Raw genomic sequence first — 20,708 nt, 5'->3', positions numbered from 1 at the left:
TTAGTTATGCTCTTAGTTTTAAGTCAATTGTATGGTTCTTTCTAGCTTTAGGATCTGTTGAATTATCTTCCTTAGAAAAGGGAGTTAAGAATCTTCACTTACCTATCTTCTACTTGTTTGGAGAATAGAAGAGTCCCTGTGGTAGCAGACTTTGTGAGTTTACTTGTAATTTTCCATCTGAAAGACTGTTCTTGTTTTTTGTGATGAAGTCTTGCTCTGTCGCCCAGGCTGGAGTGCAGTGGTGCAACTTTGGCTCACTGCAACCTCTGCCTCCCGGGTTCAAGCAATTCTCGTGCCTCAGCCTCCCGAGTATCTGGGATTACAGGTGCACGCCACCACACCTGGCTAATTTTTGTATTTTCAGTAGAGACGGGGTTTCACCATGTTGGCCAGGCTGGTCTCGAACTCTTGACCTCATGATCAGCCCACCTCAGCCTTCCAAAGTGCTGGGATTACAGGTGTGAGCCCCCACACCCGGCCGTTGTTGTTTTTTAAGAGACAGGGTCTCACTCTGTCACCTAACCTGGAGTACAGTGGCAATCATGGCTCACTGTAACCTCAAATGCCTGGCCTTAGTGAAGCGTTCTTCCTGCCTTGGCCTCCCAAAGTGCTGGGATTACAGGTGTGAGCCATGCATCTAGCTTGAAAGACAGCTTCTTAGGCTTGATTTGTTTGGTTACAGGGTGTGTGTTGTATTGATGAATTTGATAAGATGGACGTGCGGGATCAAGTTGCTATTCATGAAGCTATGGAACAGCAGACCATATCCATCACTAAAGCAGGAGTGAAGGTATGTGTTATCTACTTCTGTTCTGCTACATCGTCCATAGCCTTGTTGATTAATGTAGTACTAGAGAAGTTCACCTGGATAAAATTCATTACTTCAGTGTGTAATGCTGTTCATTAAAATGGAAAATACAGCCCTGAGAATTATTTATTGAAACTATAAATGTTGTTTATAGAGTACTGTGTAAATGTATTGCCATGATAATAGAGGAAAATGTCCATGAACAAAGCTTTTATTTTCTTTGATAAAGCATGCTCCAATTATAACAAAAATAACCAAAGATCAACAGATTGATTATATATGTATATATTTATTTATATTAACAGAGTATTTAAATGAAAATAAGTATGACAGTATAACCAACACTAGGGAGAATCTAAACTTTAAAAGCTACAGGTTCAAGTAGCTTTTAAGCAGTACACAATTGTAAATTGAAAAGACAACTCTTTCCCTGCAACTCCCAGCAACAGTAGATACTTAGAGGTATCTAATGGATAAAAAGGAATTTTAGGAGGAAGAAAATAAGGCATCTATTGAGTTTGTGCCCCTTTTAGGAATATTTTGTACATAAGCATAATACTGACAGTTTCATTCCTGCTGGTTTAACTTCATAATTTTATTTTGGCAATCTTTTACCAGCACATATTAGATCAACTTTGGTTTTTTATTAATTTCCCATATTCAATTGTGTATACCACAGCTTGATTCTTTAGACTCCTGTTGAGTGACATTTGGTTCATTTTCAGTGTTTTGTATTACAAACAAAATTGTAGTAAGCATCCTTGAACGCAACATCCTTTTATATTTGGCTATAAGAGAAATTTCTAACAAATTGATGTCTTCAACGGTGTGCACATCATACCACCAAAATCACATAGGAGTTCCTGTTTATGTGAAAAAGGGTATGTCATTATTTTGGTTTGCGTTTAGTTAATTATGGGTGAGATTGAACATGTTGTTATATATTTATTGGCTGATGTCTATTTAAATCTGTTAAGATTCTTTCTTTTGTGGTCAGGCTACTCTGAACGCCCGGACGTCCATTTTGGCAGCAGCAAACCCAATCAGTGGACACTATGACAGATCAAAATCATTGAAACAGAATATAAATTTGTCAGCTCCCATCATGTCCCGATTCGATCTCTTCTTTATCCTTGTGGATGAATGTAATGAGGTAACCCCATGAGCTTCCTTTTTTATTTCCAGTTGGAGTAATCGAGTGAGACAAGGCTGGAAGATACACTGCTCAACAGCTGGTGCATGTATGTGCACCAGCCTTTGATTTCCCTCAGGGTGGCACAGGATCGGACAAAGGGTTTAGTAAGCAACTCAAAATAAAGTCATTTGAATTGCCTCTTCCACTTAATTGTGTTAAAGAATTAAGTTTTCAGGTTTTGTTACTATTTATTTCTCAAAAGGAAACAAGTTACAGTTAACTTCCAACCACACTTTTTATTTTTTTAAACAGCCTCTCACTGGAGACTGGGCTGGAGTGCAGTGGCACAGTCTTGGCCTACTGCAACCTCCACTTCCAAGGTTCAAGCGATTCTTGAGTCTGAGCCTCCCAAGTAGCTGGGATTACAGGCATGTAACACCATGCGTGGCTAATTTTTATATTTTTAGTACAGACAGGATCTCACCATGTTGGTCAGGCTAGTCTTGAACTCCTGGCCTCCAGTGATGCACACCCACCTCAGCCTCCCAAAATGTTGGGACTATAGGTGTGAGCCACTGTACCTGGCCCCAACCACACTCTTAAGATTTTTATACAATTTTTTGTTTTGTTGATTGGGCTTTTATTTTATTTTTCAGTCACCTTGAAAAAAACTGGGATGCCAAAGAAATTTCTTTTCTTCTTCTTTTTTTAATCATGAGTCATTTATCTTTGTATTTTTTCCTATCAAGTTGCTGAATGTATTTTACCTTTTTTTCTCACTTTTAAGATTGAGTGAAAAAATGTAGATTTACTTGGATACTGATATGTTAGTTTAATTATTAGAGTTATGTGTACTTAAATATTTAATAATGCACTTCAGATGCCCACAGAACTATAAAATGACAGTTTGTAAGAAATAATATTTTAGGCTGTACTTTTTAAATCATTCAGCATTGAGGTTCTACATTTTATTGGGTACAGTGCACAGCTCTTTATTACAGTGGAACTTTAAATATTATCTAAATAAAAGTAGCCTTCCATTTTGTGAGTGTTTGGAGGGCTTGGATTTTTATTTATTTATTTTTTAAAGACAGAGTCTTACTCTGTCACCCAGGCAGTGCCACAATCATAGCTCACTGCAGCCTCAATCTCCTGGGTTCCAGTGATCCTCCTGCCTCAGCCTCCCAAGTAGCTGAGACTACAGCTGTGTACCACCATGCCTGGTTAATTTTTTCATCCTTTTGTAGCAACAGCAACAAGTTCAAGACCCGTGTTGGTCTTGAACTCTTGGCCTCAAACCACCTTACCACCTCAGCCTCCTGAATAGCTAAGATTGTAGGCCTGCACCATCACACCTGGTTTGGTTTGGTTTGGTTCACTTTTTTTCCCTTCACAAGAGAGACATATTTAATCACCAGATAATTGAGTTGTCTGATTTTCATACATTTATGTTTGTTCATGATTCATTAAAGTAGCTTTAGTAGCAGATCAAGTTATAAACCTTTAAAAGATCAATTTATAAACCTTTAAAACATTCAAGATTTTTTTTAAACTGTTTTCTTTAGTTTTGTTTTGTTTTGTGACGGAGTCTCACTCTGTTGCCCAGACTGGACTGCAGTGGCACAATCTTGGCTCACTGCAACCTCCGCCTCCTAGGTTCAAGTGATTCTTCTGCCTCAGCCTCCTGAGTAGCTGGGATTATAGGCGTGTGCCACCACGCCCGGCTAATTTTGTGTATTTTTACTAGAGACAGGGTTTCACCATGTTGGCCAGGCTGGTCTCAAAACACCTGACCTCAGTTGATCCACCGACCTCAGCCTCCCAAAGTGTTGGGATTACAGGTGTGAGCCACCGCGCCCGGCTTGTTTTGTTTTTGAGACAGGGTCCCACTCTTTCCTGCAGTGGCGTGATCATGGCTCACTGCAGCCTCAGCCCCCTGGGCTAACACAATCCTCCCACCTCAGCCTCCCGAGTAGCTGGGACCACACATGTGCACCATTGTGTCTGGCTGACTTTTGAGTTTTTTGTAGAAACAGGATTTTGCCATGTTGCCCAGGCTGGCTGCAAACTCCTGAGCTCAACCAATCTGCCCACCTCAGCTTCCCAAAGTGTTGGGATTATAGGTATGTGCCACCATACCTGGCCAAAAAGCCTTTTCTTTTTCTTTTTCTCTTTTTTTTTTTTTTTTTTTTTTTTTTTTTTGAGATGGAGTCTCGCTCTGTTACCCAGGCTGGAGTGCAGTGCTGCCGTCTCACCTCACTGCAACCTCCGCCTCTCAGGTTCAAGTAATTCTCCTGCCTCAGCCTCCTGAGTAGCTGGGATCACAGGCGTGTGCCACCATGCCCGGCTAATTTTTGTATTTTTAGCAGAGACGGGGTTTCACTTTATTGGCCAGGCTGGTCTCAAACTCCTGACCTCAGGTGATCCCCTGTCTTGGCCTCCCAACGTGCTGAGGTTACAGGCGTGAGCCACCGGGCCCAGCCTGTTTTATTTTAGTTATTTATTTTGAGACAGGGTCTGGCTGTATTGCCCAGGCTGGAGTGCAGTGGCATGATCTCAGTTCACTGCAACCTCTGCCTCCTGGGCTCAAGCCAGCCTCCCACCTCAGCCTTCTGAGCAGCTGGAACTACAGGTGCAGGCCACCATGCCCAGCTAACTTTTGTATTTTTTGTAGAGACCGAGTTTTGCCGTGTTGCCTGGACTGGTCTTGAACTCCTGAGCTCAAGCTATCCACCAGCCTTGGCCTCTCAAAGTGCTAGGATTACAGGCATGAGCCACTGTGTTCCACCCAGACAACTTCTTAATTAGAAATAATTTCAAGCTTACAGAAAAGTTGCAAGAAATGGAATAGTGCATAGAACACCCATATACCCTTTACGTGATTCACATAATAACATTTTACCCTGTTTGCTTTATTGCTTACTGTCTGTATATATCTGCACACTTTTTTCCTGAACCATTTGAGAGCAAGTTGCATATTTTGGGGTCTTTTTTTTTTTTTTTTTTCCAGTATTCTGGGATGAATATCTTCAAAATTTAGTGGCTAAGAGCACAGTCTCTGAAGCTAGACTATTTAAATCCTGGCTCCACTACTTAACTGTGACCTTGGATAAATTACTTAACCTTTCTAGGCCTCAATTTGCCCATGTATAAAATGGGGATAATATCATTTACCTAATAAAATTTTTGTGAGGATTGCATAAGTTAATTATTCTAAGACCTGCCTAAGACAACAGTGTCTCATACACTGAGGGCCCTATAAATGTTAGTTCTGCTATTTTTGTTGTTTTGTTTTTGAGATAAGGCTTGCTCTGTTGCCCAGGCTGGAGTGCAGTGGTGCAATCATGGCTTCACTGCCCCTTCAACCTCCTGGGCTCAAGTGATCCTCCTGCCTCAGCCACCTGAGTAGCTGGGATTACACATGTGCACCACCATGCCCAGCTAGTTTTTTTGTAGAGACAGGGAGGGTCTCAGTTTGTCGCCCTGACCGGTCTCAAACTCTTGACCTCAAGCTCTTCTCTCACATCAGTCTCCCAAAGTGTGGGGATTACAAGTGTGAGCCACTGCACTTTACCCTACTATTGTTTTTAAAGCCAATCAATTCCTTCAGGTATAGTTTTAGAGTGGGGCAATGGTATACATTTAAACGTTTGATTTTAAATCCACCTGTTCCCAAACTTTCATCAGAAACTTGGTACCCATTAATACTTCTTTAAGTGGCATATTAGAGCTTGTTTTTGGCGATAAATCATTTCTTATTGCCTGGGATAGTCTGGAGAAGATATTGCTGTGACTATCAAAGTGATTTTTTTGTTTTGAATTAGGTTACAGATTATGCCATTGCCAGGCGCATAGTAGATTTGCATTCAAGAATTGAGGAATCAATTGATCGTGTCTATTCCCTCGATGATATCAGAAGATATCTTCTCTTTGCAAGACAGTTTAAACCCAAGGTAACCTACCCTTTTGTACTGGGATAAGGTATAATGGGTATATTAAAGTGGAATTTAAGTAAGCGTGTTATATGGAAATTAACTGAACCTGTCATCTACCTTAGTTCCTAAATTTTACAACTTTTTTTTTTTTTTTTTTTCTGGAACAGCAATTTGTTTTTTCAGAGGGCTGAGAAAGGGAACTTTTAAAAAAATTCTGAATAATTCCATTATTTGGTGGTAATAAAAAGATTTGTATGGGAGAAGAGTTTTGGATAACTGGATAATCTAGAACATTCTTTTATTTCAAACATTACTAAGAACATTAAAATTGTTTATGTGCCTAAATCAATAGTTGAATCTTTCTTTGAAGGAAACATTGGATTCATCTAGGCCATTATGATAAATATAAATTACTGTTTTACAGTGATTGATGCACTGTATTGGACTAACTCTGTTCTGGACCCAGGATTCTTACCTGGACATAAACCCCCAAATGCTTGGCATTTTCCCAAAATAGGGTATGAAAAGGAAAAAAAATACTCATTCTGGTTGAGATTTTCACACTGTTGGCTAACTTGACTTCTGGAAGGTGTTACTAGGTATTGATCATTTATCATCTTCACTTGATTATTCATGAGATTGCGGTTGGCTCTCACTGTCCCAAAGAAGTTTAATCATTTAAAACTAAGGATTATGGGTGATTCTTGTGTAAAAAAGAGCATCTGTTCTCCATTACTGCATATTGATATACTGATCCCTCTGTAACCTTGGCATGCTTCCTTAATATGCTGAATTCCTTGCTCTGAAAAGCTGAGGATCCTTTAGATATAAAGTTTATTGAAACAGCTTTTTTTTCCCTGCAAAGAGTGTGAGTTAATTAATTGAGCCTCAAATACTGAGCATTAATTTATTTAATGAGCACTGACATCCTGAGGTGTAAAAGACATTACATCTTGTTCCATTGCTTCAGCTTGTTAAGCAGCTTTTGGAAATGGTCATTTGCTTAAATACTAAGCCTTTTTTCAGGTTCATAAAATTAGTAACATGGAATTCACAAGCCTCCTTAATATTAGTTTCTTTTGAAAGACATTACAATAGTAATTTATTGTCACTGGCTTCTCAAAGTTTCAACCCTCTCACGTTCCCTAAATGTTTCCACCTGGAAGGCTCTTAAACTTAGGTTTACCGTAGCTCTCATCAAATAGAAATGTTTCTCTAACTTGAGTGATGATCTGAAACAGATTTCCAAAGAGTCAGAGGACTTCATTGTGGAGCAATATAAACATCTCCGCCAGAGAGATGGTTCTGGAGTGACCAAGTCTTCGTGGAGGATTACAGTGCGACAGCTTGAGAGCATGATTCGTCTCTCTGAAGCTATGGCTCGGATGCACTGCTGTGATGAGGTATCAGAGTCACTTTGATATGATGAGAGCAGAGATAAACAGATTTGTTGCATGTTTTTAATCTTTGGTATGGGACATACTAGAATTCACTGCAAATACATTTTTATGTAACTGTTGAATGCTCATACGACCATGGAATTCTTCCCTTTAAAAAGCTTGGTAAGCATTTGAGTGTAGTTGTTAGACGGAGACGATCACGTCATAGGTTATAGAGTGCATAAAGACGTAAGTCACCATTTAATACCTTTCATTCAGGAAAAATGTACTTAGACCCCACAATGTACTAGTAGGCCTCTGCGCTGGCAATACAGATAAGATAATGTAGCCCCTGGCCTCAAAGGAACTCTCCTCCTTAGGTTGCATTTGTATAATGTTTGATTTTTAGATTGTTCTTTGAGCCCTGCATTCCACGAGGATAGGTCAGTGGGTATTAACGAGGTAAAAGGGGAGTAGTACGAAAGGGCATTCAAGCGTCCCATCTTCGCTTCAACCAAAGCAGCCCTGCTTTTTCCTAGTTTTATTAATAGGTTTGATGTGAGGTCGTCTTTGAAAAGGGGGTTTGGCTTTTTTTTACAGTGTGACTGAGGTATAATTTATAAAAAGGGAAATGTATGGCATGGTGAGTTTTTTCACATACATCCTTGTGAATACCCAGCTCAAGATCCAAAACATTTCCATAATTTCAGAAAGTTCCAAACCCCTGCCTCTTTTCAGTCTTAGCCCTCTTCCCCTGAAGTAACCACTGTTCCGACTTCAATCACTACTTTTATCCCACAGGTTAATTTTTTGGCTTTTTTCCACTAAATTTTCAAATTCTTTGATATGGTACTTTACTATTGACGAAGTACTTTCATACTAAGTTATTTAATATTCTTTGATTCACCTAATATTTAGGGAACACCTGTAGGGGACAAAAAATGAATGAGAGCCCCTGCCTTCCATTGCTGCTAATCTGGTGGGAACGAGACATGTATTTAATTAAGCATGTAAAAAATGAGAGAGAGTGGGTGATGAAATAATCTATATACTAAATCCCCATGACACACAGTTTACCTATGTAACAAACCTGCATGTGTACCCCCGAACCTAAAATATAAGTTGGAAAGAAAAAAAAAACGAGAGAGAGAATAGAGCATCACAAGCAGAGTGCTGAGATGAATTACTTTATTACCAAAGAAGGAGGAGTACTCAGGGAGGTGCTGACGTTTAAACCCAATCACTGAAGGGTGTGCAGAATTTGGATAGGCAAGATACCCTGGGACAAGGTCATTCTAAAACCATGCTAACATTTGTACTTTTTTTTTCATTGTGATAGTTCCTGAAATGAGTTGCATAAAACTGGTACATGTCTTAGGGCAGTCTCTAATTGATTTTTATTTTGTTCTATTTTTAAAAATTAGTCTTCAAATAGCAGATTCACATGATATTAAAATATATGCACATAAATTATATACACAAATATATTTTCTGAATGAAATTTAGTATCTTTGCATATATTTAAGAGCTATTTCTGTCTCATATGTTCATAGTCTTCATCCATTAAAAAAACTTTTGTTAGGCCTTTCTCACTCTAAGATTATAAAAAATTCTCCCATTATTTTTATTTTTTATTATTTTTTTTCTTTTTTATTGATCATTCTTGGGTGTTTCTCGCAGAGGGGGATTTGGCAGGGTCACAGGACAATAGTGGAGGGAAGGTCAGCAGATAAACAAGTGAACAAAGTTCTCTGGTTTTCCTAGGCAGAGGACCCTGCGGCCTTCCGCAGTGTTTGTGTCCCTGGGTACTTGAGATTAAGGAGTGGTGATGACTCTCAAAGAACATGCTGCCTTCAAGCATCTGTTTAACAAAGCACATCTTGCACCGCCCTTAATCCATTCAACCCTGAGTGGAAACAGCACATGTTTCAGAGAGCACAGGGTTGGGGGTAAGGTCACAGATCAACAGGATCCCAAGGCAGAAGAATTTTTCTTAGTACAGAACAAAATGAAAAGTCTCCCATGTCTACCTCTTTCTACACAGACACAGCAACCATCCGATTTCTCAATCTTTTCCCCACCTTTCCCCCCTTTCTATTCCACAAAACCGCCATTGTCTTCATGGCCCGTTCTCAATGAGCTGTTGAGTACACCTCCCAGATGGGGTGGTGGCCGGGCAGAGGAGCTCCTCACTTCCCAGTAGGGGTGGCCGGGCAGAAGCGCCCCTCACCTCCCGGACAGGGCGGCTGGCCGGGCGGGGGGCTGACCCCCCACCTCCCTCCCGGACGGGGCGGCTGGCCGGGCGGGGGGCTGACCCCCCACCTCCCTCCCGGACAGGGCGGCTGGCCGGGCAGAGGGGCTCCTCACTTCCCAGTAGGGGCGGCCGGGCAGAGGCGCCCCTCACTTCCCCGACGGGGCGGCTGGCCCGGCGGGGGGCTGACCCCCCCACCTCCCTCCCGGAGGGGGCGGCTGGCCGGGCAGAGGGGCTCCTCACTTCCCGGTAGGGGCGGCCGGGCAGAGGCGCCCCTCACCTCCCGGACAGGGCGGCTGGCCGGGCGGGGGGCTGACCCCCCACCTCCCTCCCGGACGGGGCGGCTGGCCGGGCGGGGGGCTGACCCCCCACCTCCCTCCCGGACAGGGCGGCTGGCCGGGCGGGGGGCTGACCCCCCCACCTCCCTCCCGGACGGGGCGGCTGGCCGGGCAGAGGGTCTCCTCACTTCCCAGAAGGGGCGGCCGGGCAGAGGCGCCCCTCACCTCCCGGATGGGGCGGCTGGCCAGGCGGGGGGCTAACCCCCCCACCTCCCTCCCGGACGGGGCGGCTGGCCGGGCAGAGGGGCTCCTCACTTCCCAGTAGGGGCGGCCAGGCAGAGGCGCCCCCCCCCACCTCCTGGACAGGGCGGCTGGCCGGGCAGGGGGCTGATCCCCCAACCTCCCTCCCGGACGGGGCGGCTGGCCGGGTGGGGGGCTGACCCCCCCACCTCCCTCCCGGATGGGGCGGCTGGCCGGGAGGGGGGCTGACCCCCCCACCTCCCTCCCGGACGGGGCGGCTGGCCGGGCAGAGGGGCTCCTCACTTCCCAGTAGGGGCGGCCGGGCAGAGGCACCCCTCGCCTCCCGGACGGGGCGGCTGGCCAGGCGGGGGGCTGACCCCCCCACCTCCCTCCCGGACGAGGCGGCTGGCCGGGCAGGGGGGCTCCTCACTTCCCGGTAGGGGCGGCCGGGCAGAGGTGCCCCTCACCTCCCGGACGGGGCGGCTGGCCAGGCGGGGGGCTGACCCCCCCACCTCCCTCCCAGACGAGGAGGGAGGACGCTCCTCACTTCTCAGACGGGGTGGCTGCCGGGCGGAGGGGCTCCTCACTTATCAGACGGGGCGGTTGCCAGGCAGAGGGTCTCCTCACTTCTCAGACAGGGCGGCCGGGCAGAGACACTCCTCACATCCCGGACGGGGCAGCAGGGCAGAGGTGCTCCCCACATCTCAGACGATGGGCGGCCGGGCAGAGACGCTCCTCACTTTCCAGACTGGGCAGCCAGGCAGAGGGGCTCCTCACATCCCAGACGATGGGCAGTCAGGCGGAGACGCTCCTCACTTCCCAGACGGGGTGGCTGCCAGGCAGAGGCTGCAATCTCGGCACTTAGGGAGGCCAAGGCAGGCGGCTGGGAGGTGGTTGTAGCGAGCCGAGATCACGCCACTGCACTCCAGCCTGGGCGCCATTGAGCACTGAGTTAACGAGACTCCGTCTGCAATCCCGGCACCTCGGGAGGCCGAGGCTGGCAGATCACTCGCGGTTAGGAGCTGGAGACCAGCCCAGCCGACACATCGAAACCCTGTCTCCACCAAAAAAATACGAAAACCAGTCAGGCGTGGCGGCGCACGCCTGCAATCGCAGGCACTCGGCAGGCTGAGGCAGGAGAATCGGGCAGGGAGGTTGCAGTGAGCTGAGATGGCAGCAGTACCGTCCAGCTTCGGCTCGGCATCAGAGGGAGACCGTGGAAAGAGGGGAGAGGGGGGAGGGGGGAGGGGAGAGGGGAGAGGGAGCTCTATCTACCACACAGTCCTTTAATTCTCCCATTATTTACCTAGCTAGTTTTCTAGTTGTTCCAAAACCATTTATTGAACAATCCATCTTTTTGACACTGGTTTGGCATGCCTTAATTATATATTCTTGTGTGTGTTAGGATCTCCTTTTGGACTTTCCATTCTGTTTCATTGAGTCTTATCAGCTCCTCTTACATTGGTACCATGATGTTTTAATCTATGGGGCTTTGTAGTTTAAATGTAGGGCTAGTTCCAGCGCATTGTTCTCTATCAGCTGTTAGGAACTTAGAAATCAGCTTGCTCTGTTTTAAAGAAAAACCTGGTATTTTTTTTATCAGTATAACATTCTATTTATATTAACTTGAAGAATTGAAAACATCTTTATGATTTTTCCTATTCAATAACGTATCACTTAGAATAGGTTAGGTTGTACTACTATAAAATCTCAGCTGCATAAAACAATTTTTTTTTGCTTGTGCTACACATCCATTAGGTCATCAAGGGACTCACCTTGTCAAGTTACTCAGAGATTCAGGCTGATACAAAGGTTTGATCTTGACATATGCTTTCATGATGACAGAAAGCAGGGAAGAGAAGGTGGTGAGCCATGTGCTTTCTCCCCCTTCTATCCAGAAATGACACATACTCACATTGCATTCGCCAGAGAAATTAACATGGCCACTCCTAAGTTCAAATGGATAGAGAAATGCCTTCCTACCAGGTGCCCAGAATTAGAAGAGCAAACATTTGTGAACAGTTCTGAGTACCACAAATACCGTTATCTTTCCACTTAAGTCTTCTGTTTCACTCAGTAGTGCTTTAAACTTTTCTTCATATGTTTTTCAGTGTTTCTTGTTGAATTTCTTGATATTTTATCATGTTTGTTCGTACTGGGAGTAGCCTTTTTTTCCATTTCATTTTCTGGCTGGTTTCATTGCTGGTTGTTTTTTTGTTTTGTTTTGTTTTTGAGATGGAGTCTCACTCTGTCGCCCAGGCTGGAGTGCAGTGGCACAATCTCGGCTCAGTGCAACCTCTGCCTCCCAGGTTCAAGCGATTCTTCTGTCTCAGCCTCCTGAGTAGCTGGGATTACAGGCATGTGCCACCATGCCCAGCTAATTTTTTATATTTTTAGTAGAGATGGGGTTTCTCCATGTTGGTCAGGCTGGGCTCAAACTCCCAATCTCAGGTGATCCGCCTGCCTCTGCCTTCCAAAGTGCTGGGATTATAGACATGAGCCACCGTGCCCGGCCTAGTTCTTATGGGATGTATATGTCTTTGGATTCATATGATATGTATATATGTTTATATTTCTACAAGTACATACCTAGGAGTGGAATTGTTGGGTCATAGGTTAATGCATGTTTTTCTGCCAAACAGTTGTGTCAATTTCTGTTTTCACCGCTGTGAATGAGAGTTGTTCTACCTTCTTGACAACACTTGATATTGTCAGTCATTTTAGCCATTCTGGTGAATTTATAGTGCTATTTCTGTGTGTGTAAGAGAGAGAATGAGAGAGGGTGTTTGTGAGAAAACCAAAGCAACACTGTGAGAGTGTGTGTGTGTGTGAGAAAACCAAAATACATACTACTGTGATTTCATTGGGAGAAAATCTGTTTGGTATATCAAAAAAAGTAGCTTAATTACTTCATCATTATTGGTTTAGGTCCAACCTAAACATGTGAAGGAAGCTTTCCGGTTACTGAATAAATCAATCATCCGTGTGGAAACACCTGATGTCAATCTAGATCAAGAGGAAGAGATCCAGATGGAGGTAGATGAGGGTGCTGGTGGCATCAATGGTGAGATACTTGTTCATGTGACTGTTTTGGAGTTAGGGACCAAAACATTTTCTGAGATGTCATGTGGTAGAAGTACACCTGCTGTTGGCTAATAGTCTATGGTAGCAAAAAGGAAAAAGCAGATACTGAATTCTATTCACTGTTTACAAGTTAAAATGAAATTAAATAGTTGATATAAAATATATATACTTGGCTGGGCACGGTGGCTCTCGCCTATAATCCCAGCACTTTGGGAGGCTGAGATGGGTGGATCACAAGGTCAGGAGTTTGAGACCACCCTGGCCAATATGGTGAAACCCCTTCTCTACTAAAAATGCAAAAATTAGCCAGGCGTGGTGGCAGCTGCCTGTAGCCCCAGCTACCTGGGAGGCTGAGGCAGAAGAATCACTTGAACCCGGGAGGCGGAGGTTGCAGTGAGCTGAGATTGTGCCACTGCACTCCAGCCTGGGTGACAGAGCGAGACTCTGTCTCAAAAAATACATAGATATTTGAAAGACTAAAAGAAAAGGCACCAAAATGGTGATAATAGACATAAATCCCCTGGGTTTTACCCTGATTTGTATTGTTGTTTTGCTTCTGAATTGAAAACATTTTTTCAAGCACATCAGAACAGAAAAATACTAGAAATTTTATTTATTTTGAGATGGGGTCTCATTCTGTCACCCAGGCTTGAATGCCTTGGTACACTCATGGCACTGCAGCCTTAACTTCCTGGGCTCAAGCAGTCCTTCTCCCTATCCTCTCTAATAGCTGGGACATATGCCCACGCCACCACTCCTGGCTAATTTTTTGAGAATTTTTTCTAGAGACAGGATCTCGCCATATTGCCCAGACTGGTAGAATTTTTTATTTTGTATATAATACTGCAAGTGGACTTTCAGATTGTGAAATCTTTGTATCTCTGATCCTTCACGTTCCTCCCAAGTTAGTTTTTGTCTTTACTAGTAGAGTTTATACATTTGCTTCTAATTTATTTGAAAATTCTTATATGCTATGTATAACTGTATGCATGTTTTTTTTGCTTGTTTTTTGTTTTTTGTTTTTTGTTTTATTTTTGAGACGGAGTTTTGCTTTTGTTGCCCAGGCTGGAGTACAATGGTGCAATCTCATCTCACTGCAACCTTTGCCTCCCGGGTTCAAGCAATTCTCCTGCCTCAGGCTTCCGAGTAGCTGGGATTACAGGCACCCACCACCACACCCAGCTAATTTTTGTATTTTTAGTATAGACAGGATTTCACCATGTTGGCCAGGCTGGTCTCAAACTCCTGACCTCAGGTGATGTGCCCCCCTTGGCCTCGCAAAGTGCTGGGATTACAGGCGTGAGCCACTGCACCTAGCTGGTTTATTTTGTTTTTCATTTTTATTTTTTGGCAGAGGAGATCATGTGGGAATGTATGCTTGTTTTAAAATTAGTATTAAGGCTGGATGTGGTGGCCCACACCTGTAATCCCAGCACTTGGGAGACCAAGACAGGAGGATCAGTTGAGTCCAGTAGTTCGAGACCAGCCTGGGCAGCATAGCAAGACCCTGTCTCTAAAACAAATAATAATAATAATTTTTAAAAGTGAAAAAAATCAGTATTAAATGTAAGTAGTGTATTTGTAAATGCTTGACAAGGGGATGTTAAGTGCACAAAAATAAGATTCAGGTGGTCAATTTTTCACTTAGGTCATGCTGACAGCCCTGCTCCTGTGAACGGGATCAATGGCTACAATGAAGACATAAATCAAGAGTCTGCTCCCAAAGCCTCCTTAAGGCTGGGCTTCTCTGAGTACTGCCGAATCTCTAACCTTATTGTGCTTCACCTCAGAAAGGTGGAAGAAGGTGAGGCTTACCTGGTACTGCTTACATGCTCAGTCACTTCTGTAAGCTCTGTTCACATAGGCCACTTGTGATTGCCAAACTTCGTGTTGTTCTGTCGGAAGAGAGGATAAGTTGTTAGATAAACTTACTTTAGCAAAGTAAATTTGTGGAGTATCAGCATACCTGCCAGCCTGAACATTTCTTCACAAGCTTATTGTCAGGCAAAGCTTTGTAGGTCCTTCTTTTTAACATTCTGGGCCTATTTTAATAATTTTGGGACCTGATAACATATGAAGCAGCACATACAAATGTTTTTACAAATGCAAAATTACTAATCCCTTACAATGGTCCTGTTTAAAACAGCTGGACCCCTAGGGTATATTTTAACAGTAATTAATTGAGCCTAGAAATCTATACTATCAAAAGGCCATTGCAGACTAGAAATGGAGTAAAATCCTCATCTAGTTATTGGTAAAGTGTGGCGTCTGGACACTAGTACGCTTCCTACCCTTAACTGCTTTACCATGCTATTCAAAGTTTTATCACCCTATAGTTAACTACAAAGCAGAAGGGAAAATGATGAATTCAAGATGTTGAACCTAAACTTCTACTTGATAGTTAAGCATCAGATAATTCTTGATTAAAAGCCCCAAGGATGGCTTGTGCTGGCTTTCTGGAATATTTTGTCATCACAGTATTTGCTCTGCTATGAAAGAAGAGAACAAGAGACTGTAGTTACTGCCCTTGTTCCCCTGGGAACTTTAGACCAGTAGGAGAGAAGGCAACAAAGTGGCCACTAGGACGCCTCAGCTTTTGTCCTCATTCGCGTCTCACACAAAATGATTTGGGAACTCAAGGTGTTCTTGATTCATGTTATATGTCATTATTCTCTTTCTCCCTCATACAAGTAAGTTTTAAACATAGCAGAAGTTGAGTTTTATGATAGTTATGTTATCCAGGTCCAAACATTTCCTATGTGTTGAGGGTTCTACCAGGACTTTCTAAAAGTCTGGTAGACCTTGGACTTGTTAAAAGCAGCAGGCAGTTCACTTAGTAAGATGAACCTTGCTAAAATAAACAGGTAATTTTTTATTTTGAGTGAATACTCATGAATTTTACTTCTTAGTAAACTCCAGTTCCATAAAGCCTTCCCCTTTCTACAGAGGAAAAGTTGTTATATTTCAGAATTTTTGCTTGCTGTTGCTTCATTCCTAATTTATGCTTTTAGTTTCTGTTGGCAAGCATTCTCAGAGGTGGTGAAGCATAAGAAGATGAAGAAAAGACCTTCATACTTTGAAATCTTAATAGCTTTAAGAAACGTATTTCTTATAATCTATTTTATTAGGTTTCTCTCCTTATGGATAAAATAAGGCATGCTTTAATACAAGTGATATGACTTGTTATTTCAGGCTTACGCTAGAACATTGCGGACCTTATGTCACCAGATGTACTTTCGGACGGCTTGACATTTATCTAATCTGTACATTATCTCGTTGTATATGTGGCAGAGATTTACCCAAGGACTGACAGTACGAGTTGCTAGGATAATTTGAATGTGTTTTTTTGTTGCAGAAGAGGACGAGTCAGCATTAAAGAGGAGCGAGCTTGTTAACTGGTACTTGAAGGAAATCGAATCAGAGATAGACTCTGAAGAAGAACTTATAAATAAAAAAAGAATCATAGAGAAAGTTATTCATCGACTCACACACTATGTAGGTGCAGAAGTGCGCGTGCTCTGGTATCAGGGAGGGAGGGAGTTCATGCCCTGTATCTGCAGGTTCACTAGTGAAATTTTTTTTGACCTTTGTTTGTTTTGAATCATTGGAGTGTAGTCAGAAGTATGAGTTGTAAAATAAGAGAATGAACAGCAGGTAAATGACTTATTTCCTCTGCTGAAACAAGCAGAATTTAGGTTAAATCTCAGAAGGTGGGATTGAGGTCTTACTAGTTAGGTGTTTTAAGCTTCTGTTTCCCATCCTCATATTTGCCCTTGGTCGTACTGCTGTCACCTACTTTCTATGTTTCATTTTCCTCACATTCTTAGTTCCCACCTTACCCAACCCAATAGTCAATCTTCCATCTTACTTGCTTGGCGAAACCCCAAACTTGGTTAAATATAACTTTTTTTTTTTGTATCCTTATCTAAGCAGCTGAAAGTATCTGGAGAAAAGCATATAATTATGAGCCCAGTCTTATTTAAATCGATGACCAGAAATCTCAAGTGGACAGTTCTTACTGTCTCATCAACCTCATGACAGCACTGCCCAGTGCAATTCCTTTTCCCGGGTCAGTTCTTTGCCTCACTCTCTCACAGGCCCATCACATACCTTCTCTCCACTCCTGTCAGCTGGCCATTCTCAGTACTCAGCCTGTCCACAGTTTTGTCACAGTTGATCACTCCTACAAATACTGTCTTCCTCACTTGGTTCTGAGTCACTGTATCCTCCTGGGGCTTCTTTCTCACTGGTTATTCCCTCTTAGTCTCTTTCCCTGAATGGTTTTTTGTTTTTTTTGTTTTTGTTTTTTTTTTGAGACAGAGTTTCGCTCTTGTTGCCCATGCTGGAGTGCAGTGGCACAGCTCACTGCAGCTTCCACCTCCTGGGTTCAAGCGATTCTCCTGTCTCAGCCTCCCAAGTAGGATTACAGGCGCCGGCCACCACGCCCGGCTAATTTTTTAATTTTTTTTTTTTAGTAGAGATGGGGTTTTGCCATGTTGACCAGGCTGATCTAGAACTCCTAACCTCAGACGATACGCCCACTTTGGCCTCCCAAACTGCTGGGATTACAGGCGTGAGCCACCGTGCCTGGCCTGAATCTTTCTCTTCTTCCTTTACTCTCAGATAGTTTACATTCATTACCTAAGTGATCTCATTTGGTTTTATGAATTTATCCATCTACTGATGACTTCCACATTTATGTCACCAGCTCTCACCACTCCTGTAAACTCCAGATGTATAGAGCTGGTTGCCTACTGATGAGCGTTTAACAGGCATCTCGTGCTTAATGTGTTCAAAAACAGAGTTGTTCTTCCCTGTTTGCAGTTGAGTTGTTCTTACTCAATTGCTATAGGCCAAATGCCTTGGAATTGCCTTTGACTCCTTGATTCCACTCTCCCCTCACGGCTCCTCTTCAGCAGCAAATCCTCTGACCCCCAGTTTCAGTGTGTGTATATTTTCTTTTCTCTTTTTACCGCCTTCACCAGCCCACCCAAGCCACCAGGCATGGACTGTTGCAGAAGCCTCATAAAATTGTCCTTTTTTTGTATTGGCTTCTTGCTCAGCAGCCAGATAAGTCTTTTTAAAATATAAATCAGATTATTTTACTACCCTCCCTTCCAGTGCTTCTCTCACATTAGAAGGAAATTCAGCCTCCTTGTCATGGCCTGCAGAACTATTATACAGTGTAACCCCCTGTCCCCTCATTCACCTAATTTCACAGCAGTCTTCCCCGTACCCATTTCACCCCGGTGACACTGGCCTTGTTCCCTAGGCACACCAAATATGAGGGCCTTTGCACTCACCCTTTGTCCATTTCCCTAGATATCCTCCTCCTCTCTGATGTCTGCTCAAATGTTACCTCTTCAAAGAAACCTTTCTTGCTAGCCTGCCAAAATAGTAGCCTTCTGCTCTTGCTGTCACCCTGCCTTGTATTTCTTCATAATGTTTAACATGGCCCAGCAGTATATTCTTTATTTAAGTGGTTAGTTTGTCTCTCTTATGGAATATAAGCTCTGTGAGGGTAGAGACTTTGCCCCGGAGCTACAGTGGTACCTGGCACATAGCAGGATCAAATATATGTTGAATGGTTAAAATTTCCTATTATGTGGCAGAGATTTAACTGTCGTGCCAATTCACAGGGCTCACTATATAAATATTACAGAGGTCATGTATTGGGGTTGTGTCTTCTCAAAAACCGTTTTCCTGTGAAGGTAGATCAGTCTGTGATTATTGAGGGGTAGGGAGGTGTAAGAACAGCTACTCAGATCAGGGTCCAGAGTTGCTTTTCTAGTGGTGGGACATGTCTGTGTGCTCCTTGGGATCAGTGTAAAGTAAAACGACCCAGGCAAGGAATCTGCTTCAGGACTTTGGAACACACTGTGAAGCTAACTGATCTAAACTTGAATTACCTATTTATTTATTTATTTATTTATCTTTTGAGAGAGTCTTGCTGTTGCCCAGACTGGAGTGCAGTAGCATGATCTCAGCTCGCCGCAACTTCCGCCTTCTGGGTTTAAATGATTCTCTTATCTCAGCCTCCAGAGTAGCTGGGATTACAGGTGCCTGCCACCACTCCCAGCTAATTTTTGTATTTTTAGTAGAGATGGTGTTTCACCATGTTGGCCAGGCTGGTCTCAAACTCCTGACCTCAGGTGATCCACCCGCCTCAGCCTCCCAAAGTGCTGGGATTACAGGCATGAGCTGCTGCACTCAGCCTGGATTACCTTTTAAAATTTGGCTTACCACCTGAACTAATTTGCTACAGAAAACTAGAGAGCTTATACTGTGCTGATGAGATATGATGCTTCCTATGAAGGTATGTTAACACATAGAGTGAGTGCTTGAAAGTGTCCAATCTAACTTCAGGGGTAGATTTGAAAGGGCAATTTTTAAAAAAGTGTCCAGTCCCCCTTAGTGGCTTCAGTGTTTATACTGTGGAGCCTTGCCAGACTTCTTAGGATCAAATCACAGTTTCCTGAGTTCCTTTCTATGGGCTTGGCTAGGAGCTCTTCTCATTTGTGGACAGTTTTGACTAACCTGTAATTATATCGTGGGCTTAAAATCTGTCATCAAGATTTTAAGCCAGATGGCATGTTCTACCTTTTTTTTTTATTAGCTCAGAGTGAAAAATTTTTCAGATGAATTTTCATAGATTCTTCTCCTAACTCTATGAAATGGTGGTATATGAAAAAGTTCAGTGGTCAGTAATTAAAAATTGCTGAATGATATTAAGTATGAAACAGACTTCCAATTAATTAGAAGATTTTGCAGAGTTGTTTAACCTTAAAATTCAAGCATTACTTCCTTTTTTGAAGTTGTATTTACAAGCATTTGATGTAATATATTTAAGTATTTCTTAATTTTCCACAAGGGGTTTATGGTATGAAAAGGTCAGCATCCTACTAGGAACAGGGTTTAGCAGAGCACTGATAGTGATTTTTAAAGTGTGGTCCTTTTCCTAGGAGTTTCTAGTTGGGAAATGAAAGAAAATGTTGATAGCAAACACTCGGAAGAAGGGTCAAGTCTTGTATATCTGGACATTGGTATAATACTGCTTGAAACCTGAGGACAAATATTTGTGTTTCACAGGATCATGTTCTAATTGAGCTCACCCAGGCTGGATTGAAAGGCTCCACAGAGGGAAGTGAGAGCTATGAAGAAGATCCCTACTTGGTAGTTAACCCTAACTACTTGCTCGAAGATTGAGATAGTGAAAGTAACTGACCAGAGCTGAGGAACTGTGGCACAGCACCTCGTGGCCTGGAGCCTGGCTGGAGCTCTGCTAGGGACAGAAGTGTTTCTGGAAGTGATGCTTCCAAGATTTGTTTTCAGAAACAAGAATTGAGTTGATGGTCCTATGTGTCACATTCATCACAGGTTTCATACCAACACAGGCTTCAGCACTTCCTTTGGTGTGTTTCCTGTCCCAGTGAAGTTGGAACCAAATAATGTGTAGTCTCTATAACCAATACCTTTGTTTTCATGTGTAAGAAAAGGCCCATTACTTTTAAGGTATGTGCTGTCTTATTGAGCAAATAACTTTTTTTCAATTGCCAGCTACTGCTTTTATTCATCAAAATAAAATAACTTGTTCTGAA

At 43.1% G+C, this 20,708-nt stretch overlaps 1 protein-coding gene across 1 annotated transcript in view; it reads left to right on the top strand.

Moving 5' to 3' along the window:
• MCM6 (minichromosome maintenance complex component 6) overlaps positions 1–20,708 on the top strand; it is a 36,757-nt gene extending 16,049 nt beyond the window's left edge. The window contains exons 10-17 of the mRNA XM_001154732.6: positions 683–790; positions 1,806–1,961; positions 5,768–5,896; positions 7,120–7,281; positions 12,955–13,090; positions 14,759–14,914; positions 16,466–16,605; positions 20,200–20,708. Of these exons, the coding sequence (XP_001154732.3) occupies positions 683–790; positions 1,806–1,961; positions 5,768–5,896; positions 7,120–7,281; positions 12,955–13,090; positions 14,759–14,914; positions 16,466–16,605; positions 20,200–20,316 (1,104 nt within the window). The 3' untranslated portion in view covers positions 20,317–20,708. The remainder of the gene's footprint in view (positions 1–682; positions 791–1,805; positions 1,962–5,767; positions 5,897–7,119; positions 7,282–12,954; positions 13,091–14,758; positions 14,915–16,465; positions 16,606–20,199) is intronic.

This window comes from Pan troglodytes, chromosome 13 (genome assembly GCF_028858775.2).
Source record: "Pan troglodytes isolate AG18354 chromosome 13, NHGRI_mPanTro3-v2.0_pri, whole genome shotgun sequence".
NCBI classification, from domain to species: domain Eukaryota; kingdom Metazoa; phylum Chordata; class Mammalia; order Primates; family Hominidae; genus Pan; species Pan troglodytes.
This window is presented reverse-complemented; position numbering and strand designations above follow the sequence as displayed.